At 41.5% G+C, this 22,422-nt stretch overlaps 1 protein-coding gene across 1 annotated transcript; it reads left to right on the top strand.

Annotated features, from left to right (window-relative positions):
• Positions 1-7,149: 7,149 nt before the first annotated feature.
• Positions 7,150-21,559, top strand: LOC131903076 (leukocyte immunoglobulin-like receptor subfamily B member 3). The gene is given in 9 exon segments (XM_059253787.1): positions 7,150-7,183; positions 7,558-7,842; positions 7,980-8,283; positions 8,591-8,628; positions 8,631-8,876; positions 9,003-9,200; positions 9,667-9,750; positions 10,038-10,088; positions 21,444-21,559. Coding segments are annotated over 9 exon segments (1,356 nt in total).
• Positions 21,560-22,422: the final 863 nt, after the last annotated feature.

Genomic DNA, 22,422 nt, shown 5'->3' with positions numbered 1-22,422 from the left:
GCCAATTCCATTCCTACGTGGTACTCCATGCCTGCAACTCAGCTGCTGTAGTGGCTGGACTGTGGCCCTTGAAATACCTGTATCATAATGAATTAGTTTATAACTCAAAGGCCTTAAACAATTGTGTGGAAAAGCATGATATGCTTGCTAAATTCACATCATTATCATAATACGTTAAGGGAACATTACATCTTCTGGGTTTTTGGGTGCCTAGAGAAGCTATTGATCTTGGTTTTCAAATGGAACTCAGACCCACTTTTGGGAGGTGGCATGCTCTGTGACACACAGCCAGAACTTAGGACAACCAGTTCTGTTGGTATGACTTGGAACTTGCTCAGTGTGTCATGCTGTTGTAATATTTCTCTTAAATTATTTTCATGTTGCCTATTAAAATAGTGAAATTAGTGCCAGAAATATTTGTTATTTTACTCTCTCCTGTTAAACAAGGGATGTTCAGAGAGAGATTGCAATGAGGCAACAATATTCCAAATTCCAAATCAGAAAATTGTCAGGAGAATACAAAGGCCAGCTATGGTGGCTCATCTTGACTAATAATTTGACTGGGTCTGAAATCAACTAAGGAAAAAGCAGTTGGGAACACCTAAGAAAGATATTTTTATCATATTTTTTTAAAGATTAATTTCTTTTATATCATATATTGTGGTATTTTTGCTCAATGTATGTATAATCTGGTGTCTGTGGAGATCAGACTTGGGCATCAGATCCACTGGAATTGTTTTCATTGATGGTTTGATACATATCCAGTGTGTGCTAGAAACAGTAACATCATCCTCAGGCTGAGCAGCTAATGCTTTCAACCACTGAAGCAACTCTCTGTCCCTTGATCTGCTTTGTGAACTGTGAGGATATACTATAAGTATCAGTAAAAAACTTCACATGACAGCCAGATAAAAAGGTGGTTATGAAGAAAATTTGGAAAGTGAATATAGTTTGAGAATGCAGTAGGACCCAGTCTCTGATTTTCTGACAGGCAAGCACTCAAACCAACCATTTAGCCTGAGACACACACTGATACTCTGTGTAGAATCTATGACCCCCTGGTGTCTGGGGACTCTGGAGACACAGTCATTCATTCCTTACAGGAGTAAATTCAAAGTTTTGGGCAGGACAAAAAGAAAACCATCTTAGGACCAAGACTAACTTTATGATCCTTTTCATGTGAGATAATTACACTGGTCTGTTTCATTGTTTCCATAATAGAGGTACTGTTTCATCAGAGAGCAGTGACACTTGTCCATCACTATGACAGAGGAAAGGTATTTGATGGTCCTGTCAATAACCCTGCCCTCAAGAGAGAAAGGAACCTGTTCCAGGAGTCCCCCTCACAGTCCAGCCCTGGCAGATGCTGTGTACCTTCCAGAACTCTACAGTACTCTGTAACTGTCAGTCTTTTCCAGCCACTTGGTGACCTGGGGAAAAACCATGACCCTCCTGTGTTGATCACAGTACAGTTTTAGAAGCTTCATTCTGTCCAAGGGAGAGCAGATCATGAGTATTCTTGCAGCTTAGGCTCACACCAAGTCAACAGACACTTATCATATTCATCCTAGGTACCAAATGTTGACCCACATGGGCACAGGCACATGCTCCACCTACTGCAATAAAAAATATACAAGTCTAGTCATAGTCCAGTAACACTGTATAGCTCCTAGTCACATGTGAGAAAGTCTAAAACCTGATCTAATTATGTCAAGACGTGAAGATGGGAGTCACAGATGAAATGTTATTGAATGGAGCTGAATTATCATTTATCAGTATATGAGAGAAAGGGATCTTTGTATCAGAAGGTGAAAGTGGTCAGGTATAGTAGAAGATTCAACCTACTGCCCATGGCTAATCATCCCAACATTGTTATCCAGGAATTCATTGCTAGAGATCCAGACTGAATCTGTCCTGGGTTCTTGAGAGACAGGTGTTCAAATGTCTTTCTGATGTCAGCTATAAAAGGTACTATGTCCAAAGATGAAGAAACATATTTCCTCACATTCGCTAGCCAAATTCTCTAGACTAGAATCCCTCAGGATGACTTCCTGGTGACATCAGTGAGCAGTTCAGGGGGAGAATGAAAAATCTGTGGTACACACAGTGCCCTTCATGAAAGAGCTGCTGAACAATCTGTCAGAGACAAGGAGTTCATCCAGTCTTGTCAGAGGCTTAAAGATGACACTGGTGCCACTGGCAGATTCCAGGAGGTGATGACATTAGAAAGCATTGGAGTCCTGGATGGTGAGAGGTTGTATAGCAGTGTGATGGGAGTGGGTAATTGAGAGGAAACACAGAAGTACAAGTTCTCAGATTCAGGCCATGCTGAGATTTCAGCTGATAACAAAGTAGGAAGTTCATTTCCCACCCTTCTCTCTCAAACAGCTCTCAATAAAGCCTTCTCTGTCAATGCAGCCAGTTCCCATGGTGTTCTTAGGAGAGAACAGGAATTGTTTCATCAGTTACAGAGCTGAATGGACATTTTCTACCTTTCCCAGGATAAACACAATACCCTGATCTGAATATTAGCAGATAATTCACCATGGAATGGAAGAGGAATGATATACATGATCAACAATGATTTACACCATAAATCAAGGCTGTTTTAAGAATGGGACACACTGAGGCTGAAGGCATGGCTGAGGTGGTAAGAACACTTGCTGCTCTTCCAGAGGTCCTGAGTTCAGGCTTACAGCCATCTATAATAGGATTCAATGCCTTCTTTTAACATGCAGATTCACATGCAGAACAAACATACATTAACTATAAATAAACAATTTCAAAAAAGAATGGAAAACATTAAACTCTCCTCTTTCTCTCTCTCTCTCTCTCTCTCTCTCTCTCTCTCTCTCTCTCTCTCTCTCTCTTTCTCTCTCTTTCTCTTTCTCATATATGTTTTTGTTCTGTGTTTCATTCAGAGAATCAAATGGAAATATGTCCTCTCAAATAGATAAAGAAACAAAATTTGATCAAACAATTGTAGTGAACATTTGAACCTACTTGGAGAAAAACAGAATCCAATCACTGACCAAACCAATGAAAACTTGCATACAATGTGAATGCCAAGGAAGTCACACACAAAATCCCCATACAAGACACTGTCGTATATATCCTGTCCAACTTGAGGTTGATTTGGACAGATACTCCCCCTACATTCCACAATAATACTGTTCCTGAGAAGAAACATGAGCTGTACTCAGTTTGAAAAACTCTGATGGACACATGGGATTGCAGGAATATCCCAGCAGAGTCCATCTCACTATGTGTTCAGTGACTTTGGTGTGTGGGTTTCAATTATTTCATCCATGGGTTCAGATTGGAGAACAAGAATGGCCTAATGTACAGAGGAGTTCATATCCACCACAAATATTATGCCTCTATTATGTCTCTACATCTAACCCATCTGCTTCAGACATTACTAATAAATACCAACTGTACCTGTGATTCATCTGAGGCAAAGAGAACACAGCACCTATTCCTGCTGTGATGCATGCCTCTGGGGAGGAGGATGTGACTCAACTCACAGCACTGAATGTCCTGCCTGTTCACATTTCCAGACCTATAACCTATTATCAGGTCAGGAAAAATAGCTAGCCATGAAATTAATAGGAAAAAGACACCATAGCCATGTAGCACACTGGGCATGACTAATCACAGAGGTACATAAAATGCAGGGGTTGGGTTAGAATTGGCCCCTTAGAAATGAATATAATTAACTGCCTGGGATATATTCCCAGTATGGGAGCTCTATGGTAAATATATTGTTCATTTATTCTCTAAAGATAAATACATGCATAAAGTGCACTTAATCATGTTTACCACATACTCTAGGAAACCTGTCCTTTGTTTTGTGAGAAATGACCCAATATAGCCTGGGATAACATGAAAGTCACTGCATAATGGCCTTAAACTCTTAATCTTCCTACATCCACCTAGTGAGTGCTGAATTCAGATAAATGAGCCACCATATCAGGTTTAAGCAGAGCTGGGGATCAAACCCAGGTATATGAGCATTCAAGAGCCTACTCTACAAACTTATCATTTTTCTGATTTATAAATTACACATATGGAGAGACATGCAAGAAGCGATCATGGATTTTTGTTTGTTTGGTTTTGGTCTCAGGAACAAAGTGGGAAATACTTACTTACATCTATCTCATTCTCAGAATATGTGTGTGCCCTGGCCCATCATTTAACATACTGCTGAGTTAGAGAATTTTCTTCATGTAGCACATTCCAAGTGTTGGATCAGTATAAAAGAGAAGGTTGAAGAACTATAAGGCCTGAAGGTTTTGGATGACTACAGCAACACCACCTAAAAGTTGCACTTCGAGCTCTCAGTATTGTGGTAGTATCTACAGTCCCCATATAAGATCACTACAGACCAAATCCAGCATAAGATGAGAGATGGGTAAGATATCCCACCCATAGTTGAAGAACTATTGGCATCTGATAGCTCCTAGAAATAAGAGAGAAAGTTTTCTGTAAGGGTGTGACCCCTGGTAGGGAGTCCAAATATAGAAGGAAAGCACAAGTTGTACTGTATGGAGGGAGGGAAAACAGGAAGTTAAGTGTGTTCTGGAGGTTCGGTGGATTGGGGAAGAGATTGAGAGAGAGTTAAATCAAAAGACATTGTGATGTCTTCATCGGAGAGCATTCCAGCATCAAATATATATCTGATACAAGATAAACTTACACAAATCTACAAGGATGACCCCAGCTAAGACTCTTAGCAATAGTGGATGGGTGATATATACAGTTATATAAAGAAATAGACAGTTTTAAAAACTAAAGACTTCAAAGACAAAGTAAAAGTATAATATAAAAAATAAGCCACATAAAGATGGATATTACACAGAGAGTCTGCATTATATTGTCTTTGGGATCTTTAACTGCAGAGAGATATTTGATTGTAAAGACAGATGAGTTAAACCAATATGTATATTTTAAAGGTACCTTGACTTCAAAATTGGATATAAGCATATGTTGCTTTGGAAAGGAGGCTCTGCTTTTGTTTCCACAGAAAACAGGAGGCTATGGATTTGTTCCAGGTTAAGATACATCAGGTTTGACCAGCCAAGACCCCCTGAAAAGTCTCCGATGACACCATGGCCCAGATGATCCAATGTCCAGAATGGTTTCAAGGCAACTGGCTCAGACAATACACCCTCACAGACTACTCCATAATCCTAATTTTTTTTTATGTCCCCATAAGAGCACAGCACCCTCTTCCAGCAGGAAGTAGTATGAGAAGTTAAGCCCAAATTTCCAAATATACCAAGCTGGCTTTGGAGATAGAATTGGCTCACTCCTTTCCTAAACTCAAGCATATTGCTGGAAAAAAAAGGTTAAGAAATTTTTCTGTCCCATATCAGAAGAGCCCTCTGGTGGGGAACAGAGAAAAACCAATATTTTTATTTAAAGCAGGGTGATTATAAAAGCAATCTCTTTCTAAAGAAGAAAAGGGGATAGTGTAGATGTGGTAGGATGAAAGGGTAGATTAATGAACCTACCTTTAGAGAACAAACAACTTGTTTAAAATGTTTTACATTGCTATGGATTTTAGTTTATTGATACAAATTTAAAGTTCATTTTGTTATACTGTATATACATATATATATATATTATATATATATTTCTACTCTCGTATGAGATATGTTTATATAACTCATTTAGATTGTAATGGATAAGTAAAAAGTACAGATTAATAATTAGTCTTCTATGATAGTCAAACTTATAGTCACATTAAGTATTCTAGGTATACATAGATATAATTCATTTAGGTACATAATCTTAAACACTTCAAAGACCTCCAGAATATGGCATTTAAAATGTTTTAAAACTTTAGACTTTCTGGATAGTGAGACATGTCTGTTCCTGGCTGCACCGATTTACTTCAGAGAGGAGGATGGGTATCGAAGACACTCCATATGGAGTTTATCTTCACCTTGGCAAAAATAGCCATTTGGGCAAGAAACTGCTCTTTCCTGGACTGCTTGATTGACTGGACATACAGGACCCATAGGAAGGTGACCACTGAACTTTGCTTGGTGAAATGCTTCTTCAGGTTCCTGCTACACAGAGGTAACTGCCAGACATTCTACAGGACACAGAGAGAAGTGACTGAGAGACTCTAGGCCTGTGGGCTGAAGACAGATGCTTCAACTTTACAGAGGAACATTGGATGACTGTTCAGGCTGCAGCTGTCTCTGTCTAGTCTTGCAAGACTCCTGAAAGTTGCTTGCCTCCTTCTCCCATTTCTCAGGTAATATTATATTCTTCTGAGGTCTTTGGTGCAGTTGAAGACTAGATAGTTGTAATATACTTAGTCATGATAAAAGATAAGTTATATATGAAACCTTAGACTCACAAATATAGGATAGATAAAATATCCTCTTTAATTTTGCCAAATACAAATAGACTAGATATTATAACTGTAATTCTTACTTGATAACTGTTTTGTTATACGTAATTTTACTATGTGAAAGTTAAAACCTTTCTTTTTGAAAAAAGAAAAGGGGAGGTGTTGTGGGATGTTCTCTATGCTGTGACTATGTTGCTCTGATTAGTTAATAAATAAAGTGCTGATTGGCCAGTAGCCAGGCAGAAAGTATAGGTGGGACAAAGAGAGAGGAGAATTCTGGGGACAGGAAGGCTGAGGAGGGGACACTGCCAGCCACCTCGAGGACAAGCAACATGTAAAGTACCAGTAAGTCATAAGCCATGTGGCAAGGTATAGATCAATAGAAATGGGTTAATTCAAGATATAAGAACTAGATAGCAAGAAGCCTTACAAGGCCATACAGTTTATAAGTAATATAAGTCTCTGTGTGTTTCCTTGGCTGAGGGACTGGTGGGTGAGAGAGATTTGTCCTGACCATGGGCAAGGAAGGACCAGGAAAATTTCAGCTACAATTATCTATGTAAGAATTGATTTTAGAGGGTCTAGTTCCTGGCCTAGAGACAGCACTGTGGAAGTCAAAACCTTGTGTGTGAGGAGAAGGCTCCCCTTACTTCCAGACCAATGAAGTACAACTATGTCATCAGGAGTGCCTGCCTCCAGAAGCCACACTAGTTTCCTGTCCTCCTAGGCAGACTCTGTAGCTCTGCCCATGAGCACAGTTGCAGCCTCCACGAGCAGATGTAATGACTTTCACCTTCAGAGCTCTGCTGTGCCTGGGTGAGTTGTAAAGATGGGGAGGGGATACAGTGGCCTAGGAACCAGCTTGTCCAAAGCCTAGCACTGTCCCATCAGGAAAAACCAGGGTCTCAGGAGGTTCTGTGCAGGGGAGGAACTGCTCCAGGTTCAGGGACAAACTTCTCACCAGGAACTCTCTTCCAGGACTGACTCTGTGCCCTGGGACCACAGCGCTGACTGGTGAGTATCTGCAGCTGTCCTGATATGTTATACCTGTATTACCCAGGAGACAAGCCTGGGCAATGAGGATAAACACAAGACATGTGCTGACCCTAGGTTTGGATGAAGTGTGATGCGTTTGATACTTTCAATCTGAGAAAGCATATCTTGGGTCCTAGCTTCTCTTTTCCTTGCAGGGACCTTCCCTAAGCCTGTACTCAGAGCACAGCCAGATCTCATGGTCTCCAAACAGACTAATGTGACCTTCTTGTGTGAGGGTACAACAGGAGCCAAAGAGTACTCTATCTACAAAGAAGGAAGTCAATATACATGGTTCACACAGATTCTCCTAAAGCCTGGGAACAAGGCTGAATTCTCCATCTCAAAAACTGACCAGCACCACGCAGGGAGATATCAATGTCGCTATCAGACCCATGATGGATGGTCTGAGTACAGTGAGTCCTTGGAGCTTGTGGTGACAGGTGAGAGGACGAAACTTTTGCCATCCTTGGGCTTCACTCTCCAGAAGTGAGTCTGCTCTCAGGGATGCCCTCACTCCTCACAGTCCTGTAGGATAATGAGGCCTTATACGTTAATCTGATTATAGCATCTCTCTTAGGAGCACACAGTAAACCCAGCCTGTCAGCCCAGCCCAGCCCTGTGGTGACTGAAGGAGGGAATGTCACCCTCCAATGTGACTCATGGCAGGAATATGACAGGTTCATTCTGATTAAGGAAGGACCACAGAAGCTCTCCTGGATGCTGGACTCACAGTATAATTCCTCAACTGGACGATTCCAGGCCCTGTTCTCTGTGGACCCTGTGACCTCCAGTCAAAGATGGACATTCCAATGCTATAGCAATAATCTGAGCATTCCACTGGTGTGGTCAGAACCTAGTAATCCCCTGGAGCTCCTGTTCTCATATAAGGAATCAAAACCTTTCCACAGAGTGATGTTGATATAATGGAAGCGTGGAGGGAGGCCTTGGTGTGTGGTGTATGTGAGGAGACAGGGTTCCTCAGTCCATTAAAACAGATCAGGGGAGACAGGGGGACCAGAGATACAGATTCCAAGCAGAAAGTGACAGAAAAACCCAGGAGGTCCAGGAGAGAGTTTAATATTCATGGAGCTTTCTGATACTTTGTATCAACTTAATTGCCATCTACAAGTGGGACCTTCTCTGTGCCACTTTTAAACAGAACCACCTCTGTCTCTCCTGCTTCCTTACAGGGACCCTCCACAAACCCATCATCAAGGCTGAGCCAGCTCTGTGATTGCCTCAGGAAGCCCCATGACCATCTGGTGTGAGGGGACCATGGATGCAGAAATATGTGTCCTGCATAAAGAAGGAAGCCAAAAACCCTGGGGCAAACAGACGCCGGAGAAGCCTGAGAACAAGGCCAAGTTCTCCATCCCTTCTGTGACACAGCAACATGGGGGACAATATCGCTGTTACTGTTACAGCTCAGCTGGCTGGTCAGAGCGCAGTGACATCCTGGAGATTGTGGTGACAGGTGAGAGGACAGTCAGAGTCTCAGGGTCAGATTCTGCCCTCAGGAGTTTTCTCTTCCCACATCCTAGCCCTAGAGAACATTATGGCTGTGTGAGCCCACATAAAAGGCTCTCTCCTTCTCTCCCAGGAATCCACTGGGACAAACCAAGCCTGTCAACCCTGCCAGGCCCTGTGGCAAACTCAGGAGGAAACATGACTCTCCAGTGTGTTTCATATATGGCATATGACAGGTTCATTCTCACCAAAGAAGATGAAAAGTTCTCCAGCTCTCTGGACACACAGTATATACACCATAATGGGCACTACCAAGCCATGTTCTCTATGGGTCCCGTGACCCCAGTACACAGAGGGATATTCAGATGTTATGGTTACTACAAGTATACCCCACAGTTGTGGTCAGTACCCAGTGATGGATGAAGGACAGGGATCTTCTACAGGAACAGGTCCAGAGTTGGGAAGCAAGAGAGGGGCTCAATAAGAGAAATGAGAGTCCCAGGTGCTCAGGGCAGACCCAGGTGAGACATCAGATCAAAACAATGAAGGCAGCCTCTGACCATCTCTGTTCTCTTTAGGACAAATTTCTGCCACACCTTCTCTATCAGTGAAACCTAACTCCACAGTGCACTCAGGAGAGAATGTGACTCTGCTGTGTCAGTCAAATGACAACTTGAACACTTTCATTCTGTACAAGGAGGGAGCAGTTCATCAACCCCAGTGACTAAAATCAAAGTACCAAGATTGGCATTACCAGGCAGAATTCTCCATGAGTGCTGTGACCTCTGCCCTTTCAGGAAGCTACAGGTGCTATGGTTCTCGAAACTCATCACCATACCTGTTGTCATATGCCAGTGCCCCCGTGGAGCTCACGGTCTCAGGTGAGGTGGCCCTGAACTGTCAGGCTGACTCACAATTCAAACCTTAAGAGAGCTCTTGACTTGGCAGACATTAGCAAGGGTTAGTTAGAAGGCAATTTCCCTAGTAGAAAAGTGGATGCCAGATGGTCTCCCAAGTAATGTCCACTCCATCCTCTATTGCAATCTAGGTTAGGGATACACAGCATGAGAATCATGGGGAGGATCCAAGACAGATGTACGACAGTGAGAAGAGTTAGGACTCCTGGGTTAGCATCTAAACATCATCTATTTGTTGTTCTGTTTCCTAGGACCCATTGGAGCCTCCAGCCCACCACCCTCAAGTCCCATGACATCAGCTGGTAAGTATCAGGGACCTCAGTGCAGGGAGTATGCTCCATCCCTAGGTTGCCTCACAGCTCTTACCCCAGTGAAGTCTTCATTCTCTGTCATTTCCACTTGTGAGTGTGGGAATCAAGCAGGAATCCCAAATGAAATTCCAGAAACAAAAGTCTTAGTTTAGGCTATAGAGGTGGTGTCCAGGGAGAGAGATGATTAGTCTCAGCCTAGAGATTGAGGGGAGAGGGTGAGGTGGAGAGCAGGGAACCCAGATACTCACCTCCCCATCTGCCATAAAGACTCTGAGAATAAACCTCTCACCTGCATGGAGTCAGGTTCCAGAAAACTAAATATTCTATTGGAATGTGGGATCCAGATGTGGAATAGCTGGTTATAGGCTTCAAATAGCTGTTTCTCGAGATGCTGACTTGGCCAGGCCCTTCCTTTCTGGGATGGCTGCTGTTCCTTTGATTATAAAGGTGAGCATCACTCATCTTTCTACCTGTTGTCAGAAGCCAGTGCCCCTGTGGAGCTCACTGTCTCAGGTGAGGTAACTCTGACTTCTCAGTATGACCTTAAATCCAAACCCTAGGGAAGCTCTTGACTTGGGTACATTAAAGAAACAGTAGAAAGGGTTAGAAGGAAATGTCCTGGACAGAGAAGTGAATACTAGCAGGAGTCCCTCTAGTAATGTCACTCTGTAAGCACTGCAGATGAGATGGAAAAGTATTCTGTCTTTCTGAAAGCAAGGAACAACTCAAAGTAACTGTAAGTGCAGCGGCTTACAGCCCTGCTCCAGGGAAAGGTTTCCCCAAAGTGTCAACTCTACTCAGGCAGTGGAAGCTCCCCCAGAGAAGTTGTTACAGTTCTGCTCAGGTCCCCCAGAGTGTAAGAACTCTGCCTTACTAAGGGGATGTTTTCCCCCAGGAAAAGTGTTACAGTCTTGCTCTGCTCCTCTCCACTCCCCCAAGCTCTGTCTCTGCTCTGGTGAAAGGTCATCACCCAATCCTCAATCAAGAGATTTATTGGGAGAGAGGAATCCAGAAGAGTGTCTGCCTCTGCCAGGGTGGAATAAGGCATCAGCAAGCTGAGCAGGCACAGGGCTTAACTTATATAGGCCTTCTTAGAGGTGGTTTTATTCACGATGAACATTTTCATGGTGGACACTGGTCAGATTTCAATCCCCAAGCTTGGACAAGCTCAGAGATTGTCTGGAATTTGTGCTTAGGGATTTTTTTTTAAATGCTCAGGGATTGGTTGGTTTCTGGGCTGAGTTGGTCATGGTCAGAGTGGGTTTCTTTAGCCCTGTTTTCAGGGCCAAAGTGTTTGTCTTTCCACAGTCCTCTTTAACCTTGTGACTCCAGTTTTGGGGCCAGGGTTTGTTTTTTTGAATCTGGCTCTAGGGCCAAAGTATGTTTCTTTGGCTCTGGTAAGCCTGTGTTTCTTTGGCTGACCTTTTCCCCTGCACACTCCATGGTCTATTGCATGGTTAGCAGTAGACAGAATGAGCATCTTAGGGAGGTTACAGAAGAGAAGGAGGACAGTGAGCAAAGTGAGCAACCCTGAGTCAGCATCTAAACCTCACCCTTCTCTTGTTCTGTGTCCTCAGACCCATTGGAGCCTCCAGCCCACCACCATCAGTGCCTGTGGCATCAGGTGGTGAGTATCAGTCTAAGGGATGAGGGAGCTAGGGGAAGTTGTGAGTGGTACTGCAGATACTCACCCCTCCATGCTCCATCCCCTGGCTGCCTGGCAGCTCTTAGCCACCAAATCGTTTCTTTGTCACTTCCGCTTGTGACTGTGGGAGGAAAAGTGCAGTGCCAACAGACACCCCAGACTTCCAGGGATTTCATTGGGAAAACAGAAGGTGGTATCCAGAGAGAGATGTTCTGTTTTCACCTAGAAGATGGGGCAGCTGATTGAGGTGGAGAACAGGGAGCCCGGACACTTTGCTGCCTACCCTGTCCTTTCCATGTTCTGGGACATTTGCTTACTCACCCGTGTGTTGTAAATGTCCCTTCCTTGCTTCTCTGCACATCCCTGGTGGAAAGCCTTTGCCCCCTCCCAGCTGAGACTCTTTTCTCTCTTCCAGCCCAGAAAGAGACAGAATTGCAACTTACTGCAGGAGCTACAGAGCCAGTATCCGGGGACAGAGGTTCCCAGAAGAAGTAACTCGTCACCAAGGACCTAAGCATGCACCTGCATGACATCCTTTTGAAGCATTAATTAGTATTATCAATAAATTGTTGAATCAAATATCAGTGTAAGAACATGAAAGATCAGAGAAGCAGGGAGTAGCTGCCTGTTGCTTCCTGCTTCTGCTGTCCCATCATCCAAAAGGGTCTAGGTCCTCTCTCCATGTTACCTTACCACTTCATATCTCCTCTCTGCCTACAATCCTCCAAACCTCTATAGTTACTTTAGGTCAGCTAGTGGCTAGCTCTGCCCTCTGACTCCAAGCAAGATTTATTTGACAGAAACTGCTGTGGGATAATGCTCTTGTACACTGTAAAGATTTGTTACTCAAATTGGTTGAATGAAACACTGAAGTATACTTAGGGCAACCAGACTATTAGAATTCTCAGAAGAGTAGGGCAGAGTCAGGAGTCACCAGCCAGATGCAGAGGAATTAAGATGAGAATGCAGCACTGAGAAAAGGTACCAAGCCCCGGGTATAAACATAGATAAGAATTATTGATTAATTTAAGTGTAAGAGCTAGTAGTAATAAGTCTGAGCTAGTATTTCTAGCATTTCTAAGAAATATTAAGCCTCTGAGTCAGTTGTTTTGAAAGCAGCATCTGGGCATTTGTGAGTTGTGGCAAGACAGGAACTTCTAACTACTTTTGGCATTCCAACATGGGGCCAGAATTTCCATATGAAACCTGACAAAATCTTTAAAGAGGATTCTAGACACAAGAATGGAGTCAAGGACAGAGTCAAGAAAAAGGTGGGCTCTGTATGCTGGTGGCGAGCAGAGCCATGGCTCTTTTGAGAGATGGCTTCCGACTCAGCATTAGCAGCAAGAACCATATGACTCTTTGGAGGTCTTGCTGCTAAATACTTGTGTTTATGGTAAGTGGGTGGAGCACTACTCTGTGGTGGCATGGACCTAAGAACTCCCCAGAGTTGGGAACAGTATATGTGGCTCCTGTCAGTACTGCTGCCATGAAGCTAAACTCTCAGGAAGCCAAGGAATGGGGCAGAGCCAGCTGCTTGGTCCTAACCATGCCAATTCACAATTTAAAGGCTAGTGTGATCAGAAAAAGAGAGAGCTATGCAGTCAGATGAAAAAAAAAACCTTTAAACAGGTTACAGTGTGTTTAAAGTTATATGTAGGCTTGGGAGAGAAAATAAAAAGGGTAGAGAAAGTCCTTAAAAAGAAATAGAATAATACAAATGTATTAAGACACATAAAGATGGAATATATACAGAGAGGCTGGACACTATATGTTATTGTGTTGTCTTTGTGTTTTTTGAATGCAGAGAAATGAGCTAGAGCTGCTAAGAGATATTTGATTGTAAATGCTGCTTGATTGAATCAACCTATATATTTTGAAAATATATTCATTTCAAACTTTAAGTCAAAAGATATGATATTTGAAGGAGAGGTTTTATTTTTATTTACACAGAAAATGAGAGGATATGGATTTATTCTGGGTTAAGGAAAATAAGTTTTGACTAAGGAAGACTCCCTAAAGAGTCTCTGAAGGGAACAGATGGCCCAGATAATCTAACATTTCAGAGTACCTCTGTTGTAGTTTCCTTTGAATTCTGCATCCAGAGCAGCTTCAAGGATGCTTGTTGAGATGATCCAGCCTCACAGACTACTCCAGTCACTACCTGATGATAGTTCTAAATTTTCCTTTGATCCCCATAAGATTATCAGCACCCCGAATAAGCAGGAAGTAGTCTAGAAAACAATGCCCACATTTGAAAATTTTGATTATGGATTTTAGTCTTTGTTTAGGGGATTTGTTTACAAATGGTTTTTGGTCATAGTCAATCTCTTTCTAAAAGAAGAAAGGAAGATATGATATAAAAATTATGGGAAAAGGGGTGGATTATTATGATTTGGGAAAAAGGGTAGATTATCAAATCTACTTAAATCCAAAAATCTGTTAATTTTATATATTTTATATTGTATAAATTTTAGTATATTGATACAAATTTAAAATTAACTTTGTTATACTGTATGTATATTTTTACTGTTTAAGGTATTTTTATACAACTCATTTAAGAATGCAATGCGTAGTTCAGAAATATAGATTAATAGTCATGTATAATTATCAAACTTACAGTCATGTTAGGTTTTCTAGGTATACAGAGATATATTTAAGATAGGTAATCTTCAAACACTTTGAAGACCTACAGAATATGGTGTTTCATATATTTTAATAACTTAGACTTTTCTTGACACTGAGACGTGTGTGCTCCAGGCATCACCAATTATTTCAAAGAGGATGATGGGCATTGAAGAAATTTCATATGGAGTTTGTTTTCCTTATGGCAAAAGCTAGCCATATGAAAAAAAACTGCCCTTGCTTCAGTTGCTGACAGTTACTGCCCAAACTGGACCAGCAGGATACAAAGAAAAGTAACTGCCAAACTTTGCGAAGACAAGGTAGGAAAGTCCTTCAAAATTCCCTGCTTCACAGAAAAGTCTATCAGACATGCTAGGCCTGTAGGCCCAACTTGGATAACCCAACATTGCAGAGGAACTTTAGATCACTGTCCAGGTAGCTTGATGTCCCTGTCATAAGGTAACATTTCATCTTTCTGGAGTCTTTGATGGAGCTGAAAATGAGATAATCATGGTTATAACTTTTCTTAGTTATGATAAAAGATAAATTAGATATAAAACTTTGAACTCACCAAGATAAGATAGATAATTGAGTGTTTTCCATGATTTTGTCAAACACAAATAGACTAAATATTGTAACAATAATTCTTGCTTGATAACTCTTCTGTTTTATGTAATTTTACTGTGTTAAAGTTAAAACCTTCCTTTCTGATTAGACAAAAAAGGAGAAATGCTGTGGTCTAATAATCTTGTACATTGTAAAGATTTGTCACTCACATTGGTTTAATAAAACACTGATTGGCCAGTAGGCATGCAGGAAATATAGGCAGGGTGACCAGGCTAGGAGAATTCTTGGAAGAGGAAGGATGGAGTCAGGAGTCACCAGACAGACACAGAGGATATAGGATGAGAATGTGGGACTGAGAAAAAGTACCAAGCCATGTGGCTAGACATAGATAAGAATTATGGATTAATTTAAATGTAAGAGCAAGCAGTAATATATCTGAGCTGCTGTCTGAACATTTCTGGGTAATATTAAGCCTCTTAGTCTGTTGTTTGGGAAGCAGCTGCTGGGTATTTGGGAGATCTGGCAGGACAGAAACTTCCACCTACAATAACCCAATCAAAGTATCATACAACATTTCCACCTTTTGGTTTAAATAAAAGGAAAGGTTTTAACTAACATAGTAAAACTATATACATTAAGTACAATAACTATATACAAATATATACAGTCAAGAATTACATCAACAATGTCTAGTCCAGTCCAATTGCATTTGACAAATTGAGAGAAAATACTCCATTGTCTATCCTATCTTGGTGGGTCCAAAGTGTTGTACCTCATTATTTTTCTATCCTAACTTGAAGTACCAATTCAAAACTACCTTTTTATACCTCTCAATCTAGTATAATTTACATCTCTTTTGTGAGTGTCATTTCTTATATTTTTGGTTGTGAGCCTAGCCTTTAACGGCTGAGCCATCTCTCCAACCCATGAGTGTCATTTCTGAACTTGGTAACAAGGACAACTGTAAATATAACTATATAGTCTTCAACACCATCAGAGACCTGAGAAGATTATAATATTACCTGAGTAAACAGGAATTACAGAACAAACAACTTCCAAAACTAAGAGATGATAGAAACAGCTGGCTGCCTGAATAGTCAACTAAGATGGATGCCCCAATGTAACATTGGGGCATCCATCTTCATCCTGCAGACAGAGAATATCTGACAGAGTTTTCTATGAAACAGGATTTTTGATGGATTATCCTGCCTTGTCTAGGTAAAGTTCAACCGTCATTTTTTGGTGTCCTGCTAATCCAATTTGGACAGTATACCCTCAACAGTCGAGTTAAGGGAGTTTCTTGACCAGTGGCTAACTTTTGGCACAAAGAAAGTAAACTCTATTTGAAGTTTTTTGATGCCCATGATCTTCTCTGAAGTAGATTGGTGCTGCAGGAGCAGACATGTCTCATTGTCATATAAAAAGAACCTTATGATATTAAAACATCTTAAATGCCATATTTTGTAGGTCTCTGAAGTGTTTGAAGACCACTTCTCTATCTAAAATATATCTTTGTTTGACCTTAAAGACATATTTAACATGACCACAAGTTTGATTTAATGGGTGACTATTAACCTACCTTTCTTTATTAACCTAAATATTTCATAATAATAATTTCTAAGGCCTACAAATTTATGTTATATAATTAAATGGGCTGCATAGGTACAATATCTTGAAAAAGAGTAGTACATTTATTACAATTAATTAAAAAGCATTGACTGGAAAGTAATTAGAAATTAGTAGATTCTATAAATATGAAAGAAAACTAATATGTCCAAAGAAAAATCTTGCATATGATTACATAGGAAATAAAAAGAACTCAAAAAATGATAAATCCAAATTATTCAAATAATGGAACATTTTGTACATTTTTAATGTATGTATATAATATTTATGAACATTTACAAACTCCTTTTAAATATTAGTAATTGTCATTGAAAATATCAGAGATAGGGGTTGGAGAGATGAGTTAGCAAGGAGGAAATATGGAGCTCTTGCAGAGGACCTGGTTTTGGCTCCTAAAATCCCCATGGTGGTGCATAAACACAGTGCACACATATTCATGCAGTAATAATACTCATACCCATAAAATGAATAATTCTTAAAAAATAAAGATAAATCATATATGATGAAAACACAAGACAAAATTATCCTTCACACCTGTTATACAAAGGTGATCAAATCTTCTGAAGGTAGTAATAGATTCATATTCTTTTAGGATAAAATAATTCATGTGTCTTAAACTAAATTTCTACAAGAAATCATTGCTTAAAATTTTTCAGAAAAAGAGCAACAATAAAGAGCATAAACAGAAAATTCAGTGTGACAACAGATTGATTTACTCATGAGATTTTCTAGATAGTCATACTCAGAGTCATTGAAGTGAGGTGGTACATAGTTTACTTTCTCAGGTGTGCACAGAGTACTGAGGCCCAAATGAGCTCAGGAGGGCCATGTAGATTGATACCCAATCTGGGATGCTACGCTCTAAAGCAGTTTGCCCGCTAAGGACACCAGCTCCCACAGTCAGACCCTTCTGTGATCTCAGCAGTCCCACTCCATCCTCTGGGGGAATTCAGGGACCACCCTAGTGTGGGGAAGGGCTTGTATCCTAAAAGTATGTAATAAAAAGAAACATTTGCTGTTCAAGGAGAGTCTCTATTTTTTTTGTCTCGAATGAACCCAGTTGTATCTCTTCACACTGAGCCCCAGAATCTTACCTGGTCCAATCAAGGATAGCAACTACACTTAGCTGTCAAAGACTGTTCTCCAAACACTTCTCACATAAAACCTGGGAATGTTTGATTTAAAACAGGAGGTGGTACCTGGCAGAGTTTGATGTAGTGTTAGCTCTCAGCAAAACATTTAAAAGATTTTGGGGGGAGTAAATTAAGTGGATTCTAAACTGCTGGGATTTCATATACTTGATGTTTCAACAATATACTTTCTTCACACAGAGCCCAGACCCCAAGGCCATTGAGTAAATCTAGTATACCTTTTCTTTTTATAATATTAAGAAATTTTCTACTCATTTTACATACCAACCATAGATCCCCCTCTCCTCCCTCTTCCTGCCCCCCAGCCTTCCCCACCAACCCAACTTCCAAGGCAAGGCCTCCTATGGGGAGTCAGCAGAGCCTGATACACACATTTGAGGTAGGTCCAAGCTCCTCCACCTGCACCAAGGCTGTGAAAGGTGTCCCACCATAGGTAGTAGGCTACAAAAAAACCTGCTCATTGCACCAGGGATGGATGCTGATTCCACTTCCAGGGGGTCCTTAAGCAGATCAAGCTACACAACTGTCTTGCCTATGCAGAGGGCCTAGTCCAGTCCCGTGGAGGCTCCACAGATATTGGTCCACAGAGTTCCCAACAGTATGGTTTGGTTGTCTCTGTACATTTCCTCATGATGATCTTGATACTCCTTGCTCATAGTATCCTATGGTGGTATTTTATTTGTACTGAAATGTGATTTTAATTGTACGTTAATAAATAAAGTTGCCTGGGGGTCAGAGCTATTAGAGCCATAGCAAGAGCGTGGCAGTGGTGGCACACGCCTTTAATCCCAGCACTTGGTAGATAGAGCTAGGTAGATCTTTGTGTGTTCAAGGATACAGCCAACATTGGAGACACATGCCTTTAATCTCAGTACCATAGAGGACCTGGAGGGCTGTACATACAGGCAGTGACGAGGCAGTCACGTGTTTGGGTTTACAACCAATGAGAAGGCAGAACAGCTAGACTATATAAAGACGTACACACGGGAAGTAGGTTGTTTTTTCAGAGAGCTCTCTTGGCTGAAGAGGATCGCTGAAGCAGGAAGGGTGAGGCTCTTAGCTCTGACCTCTTGGCTTTCTTCTCTGAATCGGCTCTGTGTTTCTTATTTAATAAGATAGTTGGTTACATCTACAGTATCCCTCTTTTCTCTCTTCAACTGGACTCTTGAAGCTTGGTCTGGTGCTTGGCTGTGGATCTCTGCATTTGCTTCCATTAGTTACTAGATGAAGGCCCTATGATGCCAGTTAGGGTACTCATCAACCCGATTACTGGGGTAGGCCAGTTCAGGCATCCTCTCCACTATTGTTAGTAGTCTAAGGTGCTGTCATCCTTGTGGATTTCTGGGAACTTCCCTAGCACCAGGTTTCTCTCTATCCCCATGATATCTCCCTCTATCATGATATCTCTTTCATTGCTCTTCCATACCATCCCTCTTCCAGCTCGACCATCCCATTCTTTTATGTTCTCATCCCCCACCCCCTACCCTCCATTGACCCCTCCTCATCCCCAGTTTACTCATGGTGATCTCATCTATTTCCCCTTCCCAGGGAGATACATGATTTGTCTATGGCCATACCACCCTGGACGTGCCTGATCTTGTCTGATACACCTTTTCTTACCACATTAGTAACTTTCATAAGTCATGGAACAAAACAGAGAGGACCAGAGACTCTCATAGGTCTAGGGACTTCACAAATGCAGAATTTCTAAATGTCAGCAATGCAGTATCCTTAGGGGCCACATCCATATACTTCTCCCTGTTCATATGCAGGACACATTCAGAGCAGAAGGAAAGAGTTATTGTCAGCTGTCCCCTTACATAAGAAAGTAAAGACAATACAGTCAACTTCTGCATGTCACTCTGAAGGCTGAGTACATAGAACTACTGAAGAATTTATTCTGATATGGCTGAGCTATAATTCTATATCTTACACATCAGAGGGTCAACTATTTCCCTTTTCTATGTAAAGACATTGTCCAACAGGCTACCTAATAAACATTGCCGTGTCATTTCTTTTTCTGAGTACACTGTGGGATGTGGCTAAACTGAGAGTTAGCTCTACTAGGAATCCTGGGAATGAGGAAAATAAAGAGTAAAAATCGACTGGTCTATACTGATTTTTTTATAGTTTTTTTAATTAAGAACTTTTTTATTCATTTTACATACCAACCACAGATCCCCCTCTCTTCCCTCCTCCTGATCCCTAGCCTTCTCCTCCCAACTCATCGCCCATTCCCTCCTCTGACAAGGTAAGGCCTCCTATGCAGAGTCAGCGGAACTTGGTACATTCAGTTGAGGCAGGTCCAAGTCCTTCCCCCTTCATCAGCCTGTGCAAAGTGTCTCACCATAGGTAGTGGGCTTCAAAAAGTCAGATTTTGTAGCTTGATCTGCTTAAGGGGACTCCTGGCAGTAAGATCAGGATCTATCCCAATTCTTTACTTGTCTTGCAACCTATTCATAACCTGTTGATATTTTGGGGGTGTCCCTGAAAATACTAGGCTGGCAGAAGAATAATTGGCATGAAACAAGAAGGAAATCCTGTTCAACATGGTTAAGTTATCCAGTTTCCAGTTCAAACTTCTAGAATCTGAGCCTAAGAAGCTTATTGTAAGCATATTTTAGCATACTACAATTTAGAAAGAAATTACTTGTATAATATGACTCCCTGTACACAAGGAGGCATCATTATTACTGAAACTCAATGCAAAGTGTAAGTCACTTCTTCAAAGACAATGGATTCTAGAGAGTGGCTACAGATATTATCATAAAAGCTTCGGTAAAGATCTTGTATGGACGCAGTCATACATATTGTATAGGGATCATTTGGCCTATTAGACAACTCTGGTCTTGGTTGTGAGAGTTTGTGGTATCTCCTGACTACACAGATAATTAAAAGGATTCTTTGAGTATGAGCTATCTCCATCCTGCTTGTAAGAGCTTAATATGACCTGATTCTATGAAGAGCATAAATCACTAGGTTATTATCCACCTCCATCCCTAGCCTTCCAGGTGGTTAAGAGCGTTATACATCTTTTTCCTGTAAAAGACAACCCTGCATGTCTAAAATTCCTAGTTTCTCTACTTCTATCTGTAAGAACAAGGACTTTTGTGCCCCCAACAATATTCACCTGGAATGTTCTGGATCCCACTGAAGGAGTTGAGATGGGCATTTCTGAAGACAACCCTGTTCGCCCAAACCTCAGTGAGGGGTGAATATCATTCTGAATGATCCTCCCTAAGGAATACTCACTTATTCTCAAATAAAAATTTCTCTGTAGGAAGGATGCTGAGTAACATGTGAGTAGAGAGAGTCCTGAACAGGGCACCTTTTGAAGAACAATGAGCTTTATGTGGTACTGGGATATAAAAAGTGGTTGAGGGGATGAAGCTTGAAAACTATTGTACCTGTTGATTCCACCAAGGTCCTATGTCCTAGCCTCATGAGCTGAGTATAAGATTCTGCTCTTAGATGCAATAGAATAGGATGCTGACCCTTTGCATAGAGGGAATGTCTACCAGGTTCCAAGACTGAAAAATTGGTGTTACATACCTCAGATACCATAAGTCCTCCTTGTACTGAGAAGCAGGTATTAGAAGGCAGCTCTGCGTGAGAAGATAGATGAAGAGATGCCAACTGATGTCTGAGCTGAAACCTCCTGAGGTCGAGTCTCTGAAGACCTGGGTACTCGCTATCTTTTTTGCCCTTTCATGGCTCTTCTCTCCTTGTCAGTGGATGATATTCACATCTCATCCTCTGGCTTCGACCAACAGAGCCTTGAAGAGGCTGGTTCTTTGGGGAATAGTCAGTTGGTGAAGAAGTTGTGTGAACCTTGGCATCTGTATTGACCATTGTAGGAGCTACTCACAGGGCTCTTGAGAAAATCAGTGTTAGAGAATCTAACCTGAAATTGCCAGTGAGGACTCTGGAAGATGTCACATCTACTTTGGTTGAACTTAGTGAATCTGTCATAGCTGATACCATATCAATATTGGAGGGTCAGATTTTCTCCAGTAGCCAGGATAGAATCTTCAAGGTTTAACGGGGGCAGGGGGACGTCTTGTACAGCCCTAGACAGAAGTCGGGATGTCTATTGAAGAGTTATTCCTTCCAAATATCTGTCCTCTCCAATGCATCTTGCAGGTGTCTTTGCCTCTCACATTCTGACAATCAAGCTCAGGATTGGAACTCCCTCAGCCATGTTACCACCTTGACAACACTGGTTACAAAGCTCATGGAAAAGGGTTTAAAGAACTCAGAAAATGATAGAGACAATAGTGTGATTCCACACTGCAGAATTGTATTTCCATCGGGGTCACTGCTTTTTGACCACACCTGTGGGTTTCTCTTGTAACGGGCATAACATCTGAATGTGCTCATGAGCCTGGATGGTCACAAACCTGCAGAATAGGGAAAGGAACTGCCTATTGGATATCTCCCAGGAGTCCAAGGTCCAGAAGAGCTCTTGTTCTCTTTCCAAAGTCAGAGAAAACCCATAACATCTCAGCTGTGAGAAATGCAGGAGGATTTTGTTATCTCTCTAGCTCACCACAGGGGTGGGCTGTTTTGGACAGGCTATGTTTTCTGTAGAATCTTAAAATAAAATGTGAGAGTATGTAAAGTAGGATGATTCAGTCCACCTGTCCCTCCGGGTTGTCTCTCAGAAGGGAATATCATGTATAGCAGACCCATTTCTGTGGGAAGAAATTGG

This window comes from Peromyscus eremicus, chromosome 1 (genome assembly GCF_949786415.1).
Source record: "Peromyscus eremicus chromosome 1, PerEre_H2_v1, whole genome shotgun sequence".
Classification (NCBI taxonomy): Eukaryota; Metazoa; Chordata; class Mammalia; order Rodentia; family Cricetidae; genus Peromyscus; species Peromyscus eremicus.
This window is presented reverse-complemented; position numbering and strand designations above follow the sequence as displayed.